The sequence below is a fragment of the Brassica napus genome, chromosome C2, assembly GCF_020379485.1.
Source record: "Brassica napus cultivar Da-Ae chromosome C2, Da-Ae, whole genome shotgun sequence".
Lineage (NCBI taxonomy): Eukaryota > Viridiplantae > Streptophyta > Magnoliopsida > Brassicales > Brassicaceae > Brassica > Brassica napus.
The window spans coordinates 41,172,746-41,182,660 of record NC_063445.1 but is presented as its reverse complement, the minus strand read 5'-3'; the positions used below and the strand labels follow the sequence as shown (position 1 = coordinate 41,182,660).

At 45.6% G+C, this 9,915-nt stretch overlaps 2 protein-coding genes across 5 annotated transcripts; one reads left to right on the top strand and one right to left on the bottom strand.

Moving 5' to 3' along the window:
• The first annotated feature begins 298 nt into the window (after positions 1–298).
• Positions 299–4,330, top strand: LOC106378253. Its single transcript, XM_048747580.1, has one exon. It carries the CDS (start codon positions 299–301, stop codon positions 3,977–3,979), a length of 3,681 nt encoding a protein of 1,226 aa, XP_048603537.1. The 3' UTR covers positions 3,980–4,330.
• A 584-nt stretch (positions 4,331–4,914) lies between these two features.
• Positions 4,915–8,282, bottom strand: LOC106381569. 4 transcript variants are annotated; one of them, XM_048747579.1, is made up of 4 exons: positions 7,760–8,282; positions 6,702–6,875; positions 6,054–6,625; positions 4,915–5,972 (listed from the first exon to the last, which is right to left on the bottom strand). In XM_048747579.1, exons 3-4 carry the CDS (start codon positions 6,546–6,548, stop codon positions 5,154–5,156), a joined length of 1,314 nt encoding a protein of 437 aa, XP_048603536.1. In that variant the 5' UTR covers positions 6,549–6,625; positions 6,702–6,875; positions 7,760–8,282; the 3' UTR covers positions 4,915–5,153. The 4 variants fall into 4 exon arrangements, with proteins under 4 accessions (XP_048603536.1, XP_048603534.1, XP_048603535.1 ...); XM_048747577.1 differs by lacking the exon at positions 7,760–8,282 and having other exon boundaries at positions 4,915–5,251; positions 5,333–5,972; positions 6,702–7,642; XM_048747578.1 differs by lacking the exon at positions 7,760–8,282 and having other exon boundaries at positions 4,915–5,245; positions 5,333–5,972; positions 6,702–7,642.
• Between the last annotated feature and the right edge of the window lie 1,633 nt (positions 8,283–9,915).

Below are 9,915 nucleotides of genomic sequence, written 5' to 3'. Positions count from 1 at the left end.
AACAGCCACCTCATTGGGAACAATTAAGCTCCCAATTATAGCTGGCGGAGTCATGAAAATGACCAACTTCATAGTTGTCGACAAACCATCCCCTTTCCACGCAATCCTCGGAAGGCCTTGGATTCATAAGATGAAAGCAGTAGCTTCAACTTATCACCAATGCGTGAAATTTCCAACAACCAACGGAATAGCTACCATACACGGTAGCCAAAAGATTTCAAGGATCTGTTACCTGGGAGGATTCGAGATCATAAAAGAATCCCCCCAATAGCAATTACAGATCCAGGAGAGTCGCGAAATGCAACGAAATATCCGAGGTCCCCCTAAGAACCTCACCGAAAAAGTTAGCATCGACGACTCAAATCCTGAGAAACAGGTGAGCATCGGATCCGAGCTACCTCTCGAAACCAAAAAGGAGCTCGTCGAATTCCTAAAACAGAATATCAAAACCTTTGCATGGACCACCAGCGACATGAAAGGCATAGATGCAAATGTCACCACTCATAAGCTCAATGTAGACCCTACTTTTAAACCGATCAAACAGAAACGTCGTAAGCTAGGTCTAGAAAAAGCCCAAGCTGTCAACGACGAGGTCGATCGACTAACAAAGGCCGGGTCCATCCGAGAGGTACAATACCCCGATTGGCTAGCTAACCCAGTGGTAGTAAAAAAGAAGAATGGGAAATGGAGAATCTGTGTAGACTTCACCGATTTAAACAAAGCCTGTCCTAAGGACAGCTTCCCGTTACCTCATATCGATCGTTTGGTCGAAGCAACGGCTGGACACCAGCTCTTGTCCTTTATGGATGCCTTTTCAGGATATAACCAGATTATGATGGATCCTGAGGATCAAGAGAAAACCGCATTCATAACTGAACGAGGAACCTATTGTTACAAGGTCATGCCGTTTGGTTTGAAAAACGCGGGAGCTACCTATCAAAGGTTAGTAAATAAAATGTTCGCTGGACAACTCGGAAAAACCATGGAAGTCTACATCGACGACATGTTAGTCAAATCCTCAAAGGGGGAGGACCACATCTCCCATCTAAGAGAATGTTTCGAAATCCTCAACAAATACGACATGAAGCTAAACCCAGCTAAGTGTACCTTCGGAGTACCTTCCGGCGAATTCCTAGGTTACCTCGTAACCGAAAGAGGCATCGAAGCCAACCCGAAACAAATAGCGACATTCCTGGAAATGCCATCACCTAAAACGACCAGAGAGGTACAAAGATTGACCGGACGGATCGCAGCACTAAATCGATTCATCTCCAGGTCCACCGATAAATGCCTTCCATTCTATAAACTTCTGAAAAATAATAAGAAGTTCTTATGGGATGAAAAGTGCGAAGAAGCCTTCAAACAGCTGAAGGCTTACCTCTCGGAACCTCCGATACTATCCAAACCTGTAGTAGGAGAACCACTGTACCTGTACCTCGCCGTGTCGGCAGCTGCAGTCAGCGGAGTGCTAGTACGAGAGGAACAAAACGAACAGAGACCTGTCTATTATACTAGCAAAAGCTTAATAGACGCCGAGACGAGATATCCCACCATGGAAAAACTAGCCCTAGCAGTCGTGACAGCTGCCAGGAAGCTGCGACCTTATTTCCAATCGCACTCGATCATCGTAATGACCTCACAACCATTACGGACGATTCTGCATAGCCCTAGCCAATCCGGACGATTAGCAAAATGGGCTATAGAGCTCAGCGAGTACGACATCGAGTACAGACCCCGAGCAGCAGCAAAAGCTCAGGTCCTCGCCGATTTCGTTATTGAGCTAGCATCCGAACATCTAGACCAGGAAACAGAGGTTCCGAAATGGAGCCTATACGTGGACGGAGCCTCGTCAAGGCAAGGCTCCGGTGTCGGTTTAAGACTAACCTCCTCAGCCGGAGAAACCATCGAACAATCCTATAGACTTGGATTTAACGCTTCCAACAACGAGGCCGAGTACGAAGCACTAATCGCTGGATTAAAGCTCGCCCTGAGCCTCGGAATTCGGGAGCTAAACGCCTACAGCGACTCGCAGCTGGTAGCTAGCCAGTTTCACGGGGAATACGAAACAAGGGACGAAAGAATGGGGGCATACCTCGAGGTCGTCCTAAACCTCACAAAGCAGTTTGACAAGTTCGAGCTAACGAGGATCCCACGAGGGGAGAACTCCTCAGCAGACGCGCTCGCCGCATTAGCTTCCACATCCGACCCTCTCGTAAAACGAATTATACCCGTGGAAGGAATCGAGAAGCCAAGTATCGACATAGCTACCAAGGCTGAGATGGATAGCAAACCAAAGGAAAAAATAGAGGATAACAGCCTCCCGACGGTAGCTACCCAAGTTTTCACGACATTCTGGTTCCCGAAAACTAGAACACGCAGCTTTAGAAAGCACACCTCCAGGAAAGCAACCCAGAACCCGGAAAACAACGACAAAAGTGAAGGTACTCACCGAAGTTCAGACTCCCTAGAGCCTAACTCTACGAGTACCTCCGGGGGCACCATCCAGACCTCGGAGCCACTTGTCTATAAAGTCCAAACAAGAAGCCGCACCGCTCTTAAAAACGCATCTAGGAACGCTACACAAACCACAGGGGATAACGAGGAAATTGGAGATATTCCTCAGAACCCAGAACCTACTCCAACGAATATCTCCGGGGGCACCACGGCACCAGGTCCCGAACAGGAATCTCCCTCCTCTCTTCACAACAAAGTTGTAGGGAGAGAAGACTGGAGAATACCGATCATGGATTACATCCTAGAGGGAAAAATTCCACCCAACAAGTGGGAGGCTCGAAAACTCAAAGCTTTAGCAGCAAGATACTGTATAATCGAGTCAGCCCTCCACAAACGAAGTGTCTCCGGACCTTACCTAAAATGCGTTCACGGCCTAGTAGCTATGAAACTCATGAAGGAAATGCACGACGGTTCCTGTGGAAACCATTCCGGAGGCAGAGCCTTAGCCATCCGAATAAAAAGACAAGGCTACTTCTGGCCTACCATTATCGCAGATTGTGAGGTCTACTCCTCATCGTGCGACAAATGCCAAAGGCATGCACCGATCATACACCAACCAGCGGAAAAGCTGTCTAACATATCAGCTCCCTACCCATTCATGAGGTGGTCTATGGACATTATAGGTCCATTAGTACCTTCAGGGAAAGGAAAGAAGTTACTAAACCTCCTGGTCCTAACCGACTACTTCACGAAATGGATTGAAGCTGAAGCTTTCCAACAAATAAACAGATTCGAGGTCGAAGGATTTGTTTGGAAAAACATCGTATGCAGGCATGGCGTCCCATACGAAATCGTAACCGACAATGGAGGACAGTTCATATCCCACGACTTCAAAAGTTTCTGCGATAAATGGAACATCCGCCTCACCTTCTCATCACCTCGGCGACCTCAAGGGAACGGACAGGCGGAGGCTGCCAACAAATCAGTTTTAGCAAACCTCAAGAAACGCCTAGGAGCCCAAAAGGAGCTTTGGTCGGAAAAACTACCCGAAGTACTATGGGCCTGCCGAACCACCCCACGAAAAGCTACAGAGGAAACTCCCTTCTCCTTAGCTTACGGGATGGAAGCTGTCGTCCCAGCAGAAACCACCGCAGGTAGCCTCAGACGGGAGCTCTGCACCTCAAATCCCGCAGCTAATAACCAGCTCCTGATGGATAGCCTCGACCTGATCGAGGAAAGACGAGACCAAGCCTTGCTTCGCATTCAAAATTATCAGCAAGCAATGGCACGACACTACAATTCCAAAGTAAGGCCCCGACAGTTCGCCGTAGGGGACCTAGTGCTTAGGAAAGTGTTCGAAGGAACAAAGGAACCGGGAGCTGGAAAGTTAGGAACCAACTGGGAAGGACCCTACCGAATTATCCACATAGTACGACCCGGAGTTTACAAACTCCAGAAGGTACGAACCGGGGTACCTGAAATCCGATCGTGGAATGCCACGAACCTCAAAAGATACTATCATTAGGTACCTAAAACCCCTGAACTACGTTTGGCTTGATCCCTTGACTGGGTACGTAGGCAACTCCGTCATGAGTGCAGCCCCAACCTCTTCTCACCAACCTCCTCACCTAAGCCAAAGGGGCAGGTGTTACCAAGAACACTTAGCCTAAAAATAGTTACTGTGTAAATAATCTGAATCATGTATTCTCTGATATCTGATATTAATAAAACGATTGATTCAGTTTCATAAACATCAAAGGTCTTAAAACCCTCCAAGAAAATTTAGGTCCCCCTAAATCGGGACCTAAGCTCAACAATCTCGAATACATTCAGGTCCCTAAAAACCTGAACCTAAGGTCTTAAAATCCTTAATACACCCAAAGGTCTTGAAATCCTTAATACACCCAAGGTCTTAAAATCCTTAACATAAACCAAGGTCTTAAAATCCTTAACAATCCTAAACATAAACTAAGGTCTTAAAATCCTTAACAATCAGCAAGGTCCTAAAATCCTTAACATAAACTAAGGTCTCAAAATCCTTAACAATCAACAAGGTCCTAAAATCCTTGACAACTGTTAAGGCCGCAAAATCCTTAACAATCAACCAGGTCCTAAAATCATAATCAAAACCAAAAGGTCTTGAAACCCTTATCAAAATCGAAAGGTCTTAAAATCCTAAAGAATCAGGAAAATCCTGAAATTCCTCAATTCCATCCGTTAAACTTCAAAGGCCTCGAAGTCCTTCGAATTAACTCAGGTCCCTATAAATCTAAATCCAGGTTCCTACGAACCTGAACAACCAGGTCCCAGAACCTTTCGAATCGGACTCAGGTCCCCGAGCTAAAATCAAGAACTTCTCTTTAAGGTTATCACGACCGAATATCCATTAAGCTAAATGCTTATCATAAATAAAGACTAAAGGTCCTAATCCGACTCAACGATGACGGCACACAACTCATCTGAGATTCGCAATCACTATGATTAAATGAAACGAGGTTAAGTTCAAAAACTTAAAACAGAAATAATAGCCACGATTTAAACATAAGAAAGGGTTTAAAAACCTCCCCAGGCTATTGAAATCCAGCAAGCGTTAAGGTTTAAAGGCCTCCTCAGGCACTAAGTCACAAAACATAACGAAACAAAGCCCTTAGGCCGAAGTCTTAAAAACACAAAACATAAAGTTAAAAGAGCCGTAGCTCTCAATCTTCCTTCTCTTCCTGAATCGGATCACCAGCACCGGCAGGAACTCCCTCATCGACCACATTGCCGTCACCTCCTATTGCTGCCTCGACTGGAGCTAAGTCAGGAGCCATCAAACCCAAATTAGAGCCATACTCCCCAGAAAAGGATGGATTAAACATGTTAATCTCGAAAGTACCTGAACTCTCCGAGATCTGGGGAAGAGGAAGCTTGCTGACCGAGAAGTCAGAGACTTGAGCCTTCTCATACGCAGTTGTCGCTTCTGGTAATAAGGCCACCAATTGGTTGTACTCCTCTTCAACGCTTTGGATCTTGTTGTTCAGCATATCCTTCAAGAGGTCGGCATTAGCTTGGAGCTCCTGAGCGTACACCAAAGCGTCGACCTCATCTTTCTTCCTAGCAAACTTCTCCTTAACACAGACCAGGATCTTGCCGTAAGCTTCGGCGACTTCTTTCTTCCCTTCCCTGACAGCCAGCTTGACTTCAGCTTCCTTGTTCTTCTGGCTATCCCGGGATGAGGCAATGAGCTCACGTACTTGATGCTCAGCTATCTTTCGAGCAGCCTCTAAATCATTGATCCTCCTGCTCTTCACCTGGATATCGAGCTTTTGACTCTCGATCTCTCCTTGCTGAGCATCGGCCTTCGAGCCTAGCCTCGTCACTTCGGCTTCGAGTTCAGAAATTCGAACCCGGGCTTGGTCAAGATCGGTTTTGGCTGCCTTAACCATCTCGGTAACCTCAGCAAGTTCACCAGCATTGGGGGCAGCACACAGAGCATTCTCAAACCTGAGCTGGGCCCTGTTAACAGCCCCAGCCAACTGCAATAAATCCAAAGAAAATATATATATATATCATCGTCTCCAAAGAATGTAAACAAATAACAGATAGAGATCACGTACCTGACCCATACAGTGGGCAATATCGAGATACTCATCTCGGTTAGTCAGGTCCTTGAGCGCTGGAAGGGGACATCCCACGCTCTTCAGGTGCCTCATTATCGCAGCTAGGCCCCAAGAGTCATCCAGGATCGACCCAGGCTTCGAATGGGTAAAGCTCCACCCAACAGTCCCTCCTCTAGAGGACGAGGAAGAAGAACGGATGGAAGCTCCGCCCTGATCGATCCTGGGCCTCTTGTGTCTCGACGGCTCGATCTCAGAGGTACCCTTCGGAGCCTGGTAGTCAGCCTCCGGCACCTGGACCTCAGGGAGAGGAGCAGCATCCTGAGCTACAACCTCAGTTGGAGTAGTCTCGACAACAGGTTTGGATCCTCCGTCGTCCAAAACTTCCTTCATTGAGATAAGGAACGATCCTCCTTGGTTCCTGTCGCTTCCACGAGAAGCACTGGCAGCTTTAGAGGGGTTACCCCTAGAACGGAATGACGGTCGCAGAGTCATGTCACCTGGCTGAGACTTTTCAGTTCCCGAAGCACTAGCACCAGTTGAGATCGATACAACCGAATCGCCTGCCGAAACTGGAACAATGGAAATCCTTAAGTTTAAAAACTTCAAAGCGATAAAATCATTGAAAAGGTTCTGACAAGAACTCACTCTCAAGGTTCTCAGCAGGAATGGGATCTTGGAAAGAGGCGTTGTAGGTATCTGGGAATCTGGCTGCACTTATTCGAGAAGTGGTGTAGGCCACCCAGGTACAGGGACTCTGTTGCAACTTGCGGTATAGAGCCCTGGTGAGCTTGGTAGAGAGCTTCGGGGGATCTTCGATTTCTGCAAGTAAATCAGAGCAAAAGGTTACTCGGCCATAAATGAATAAAACAAAAAAAATATCCCTAGAATTCCTAACCAGATGGATTAGTCCAAGTGACCCTAAGGTTCCGACCCACAGGAACCGTCGAAGGATCAACTTTAACGTAAAAATACTTCTTCCTCCAGTCATCATCACTACTAGAGAATCTGAAGATAACATGATTGGGACGACTAGGGAGGTAGTAGGTCCCGGTACCACCCTCCTTAGAGGCGCTTTCCTTCAGGGAAAAGAGGCTCATAAGTTCGGTAAGACCGACGCTAACCCCCTCCTCTTTGGACCTAGTGATAAAGCCGTTTATCACCCGGATAACCGAGGGACAGAGTTGGGAAAGGGCTAACTGATAATGATCTAGTAGATCAAGCAGTAGGGTCGGAAGAGGAAATCTCAAGTGAGACTTGGAGATGTACTTCTCATGGCAACAGAACCAACCCTCCGGAGCGGTCTCGGGGGTTTCGTCAGAATTACAGGCACGGCCAAGCTCCTTTTGGGCGAGAGCTTGAACCATGAGGTTAACCACGTCTTGATTTTTCAGCAACGAAGGCGAGTGAGGACTGCTCCCACTAGAATCGTCTTTCTTCTTCCGTTTAGAAACTCTGGTCGCGATTGCCTCCCTGGCTGTCTTTTTCCCCTTCCTCATCTTGGCTCCGATTTCTTGCTTAACTTTCAGTAGTTTAGCTCCAGAAGCAGAGGGAGGCATCCCGGATTCCCCGGAACCTTCTTTCGGATGATCCATAGTATGGGAAGGTTAAGGAGAAAATCGATTGCAAGGTTTGGGAGAGAATTTGCAGAGAAAAGTAACGAGGAAGATAAAAAAATCGCAGTAAAATAAAGAGAGAGAAGTTACCTTGAAAACCGAACGGAGGCGTGGAGAAAGTGGAAGGCTAGCAGTTAATGTTCACCGCTTTATATCCCATCACCTCTCGAGATTCGGAAAAGTCATTTCAAACCCTCTCCATCTGAACCATAGATTCTGCCAAACGTAATAAAGACCGTTAGATCGAGTAAGCTGAATCTAAATAGGATAAGAACTAATCATTATCTTAACGAAAAGATAAGATCGATAGCTAGATTCTAGCTTCCGAGACAAAGGATTTTATTCGGAAGCTGGGGGCAACTGTTGGACCCGAATATGACCCTCAGGTGAGGTACCGATAAGCGTGAGCTAGCATGTGGGTTGCGATAAGCCCATCATAACAAAGGGAGCTGAAAGCCGAGCTGACGACTGGACCTGGGAGACATCATAGCAGAGGTCACGACAGAAAGTGAGCTAACACCTTAAGAGACTCGGTCAAGAGGAGCCTAAAGCGAGCTCCGTAATTGAAGCCAAATATCTAGGAGAACAGTTGAAGGGTTGCTAACGAAACCTAGACTATATAAAGATGGAGAAGATAAAAGACAAGGAGGATCTTTTTTCCATATATCAACTTTTGTACTAGATTAAAAGCATTACGTATTCTTTAGCAATCATCTCAAGATACATTTCTTTGTATTCATCATCTTTCAACTCATCAATAAAATCATATTCATTCTTCAAGTTTATTTACGGGATTCAGCCCACGATTCTCATTCATCTCTCTTGACCTAACCTAAATCTAAGAAGTGAAACCTTGTCTCTCACAAAGACTATAGGTCACATTATACGAAATATTCGTCGTATAACTGAAACCTAGAGCGGAGAATCGTTTTCTACGACTATCGGCCATATTAACATGGATAACCCCGGCAAACTTGGCCTATCAATCTCAACAAGCGCTCTTTGTCCCTCGGTCAATTACGCCTTCCACTAAAGGTCCAAACCAATATTTTCCATCCCCTTTAAGGACAATCGTAAACTAACATGACCTTAAATGTTAAAGTACCATGGTCTAATCTTTGACCTACAACATCCTTGGCTATCTGAGTGAACACATCCCTCACGCCAAGCCAAACTATTTGAGAAACCATAGCTCCATCACTTAACGGCTAAACGACAATCTACGATTTGTCTAAAAACGTCGTGTGACTATTAAGAGAATAATTATCGTATAGCCTACAGTCGGAAGTCATATGATAAATTCTCTGTAACAAAACTCAGTCCTAACAACCAAATGGTTAAAGGAAGATCTAAACTTTTCAAAAATTGACCGAGTTCAATACGCTCCACAATTCACTTTAAGCCCGCAACGTTTTACCCATAATACGCGAAACATCCTAAAAAATGCACGAAATAGATCTCAGAGAGCCAACACTTCACAAAGCACTATGAAGGAAAACGCTTCTTCCCATGAAAAAATTTACGCGACACCTCAGTCCTAATTCCTTGATCGCAAATCAAATTATTAGCATCCAAACAGGAACAATAATTTTGGCTGCGAACATCCGTAGTCAAACAAGAACATTTCTCAAACGCAGGGCTAAGACTAAACCCTTGCAACATCGCAAAACATCTTCAAGGCTGCGAACATTTCAAGCACGAAATGCGGCATACGAAAGAATAACAAATCTTCAGCCTCGCGAGACGTCGCAGACGCCTGACGATTTGTTTTTCGACGAAATTTCCTTTCTCGATAAAAACACTTTCTTGGAAGACCAGACAGTCGTACGCACTAACATCTTCTCAAAACATATCCTTCGCGAAGACTCGAAACGATATTTTTTACCATTAAGTTTGTTGCTGATCACAATGAACTCTTAACATCCTAAACAGACTTAGCCATCTCGTGGAGATGACTCTCGTACATCCGACACAAGGATAATAGCGTTATAAAAGAAACCCAAAATTTTTGGTCAGCACTTCCAGGAGGCTTAAAAATTGTCCTTAGAGAGATGCTCGATTTCAACCATACAAGTCGTATAAGCCGAGAACCTATCGCGGACTTTAAATCGGTATGGAATCAGGATGAAACTGAAACGGGATACGTAAGTCAAATTAGTCATCGCACCCTCCTGGTTTAAAACCAGGAGTAAACCTAGGTCTTGCCCTAAACCCAGCGCACTGGTCTCTAACATCTCTAGGCATAG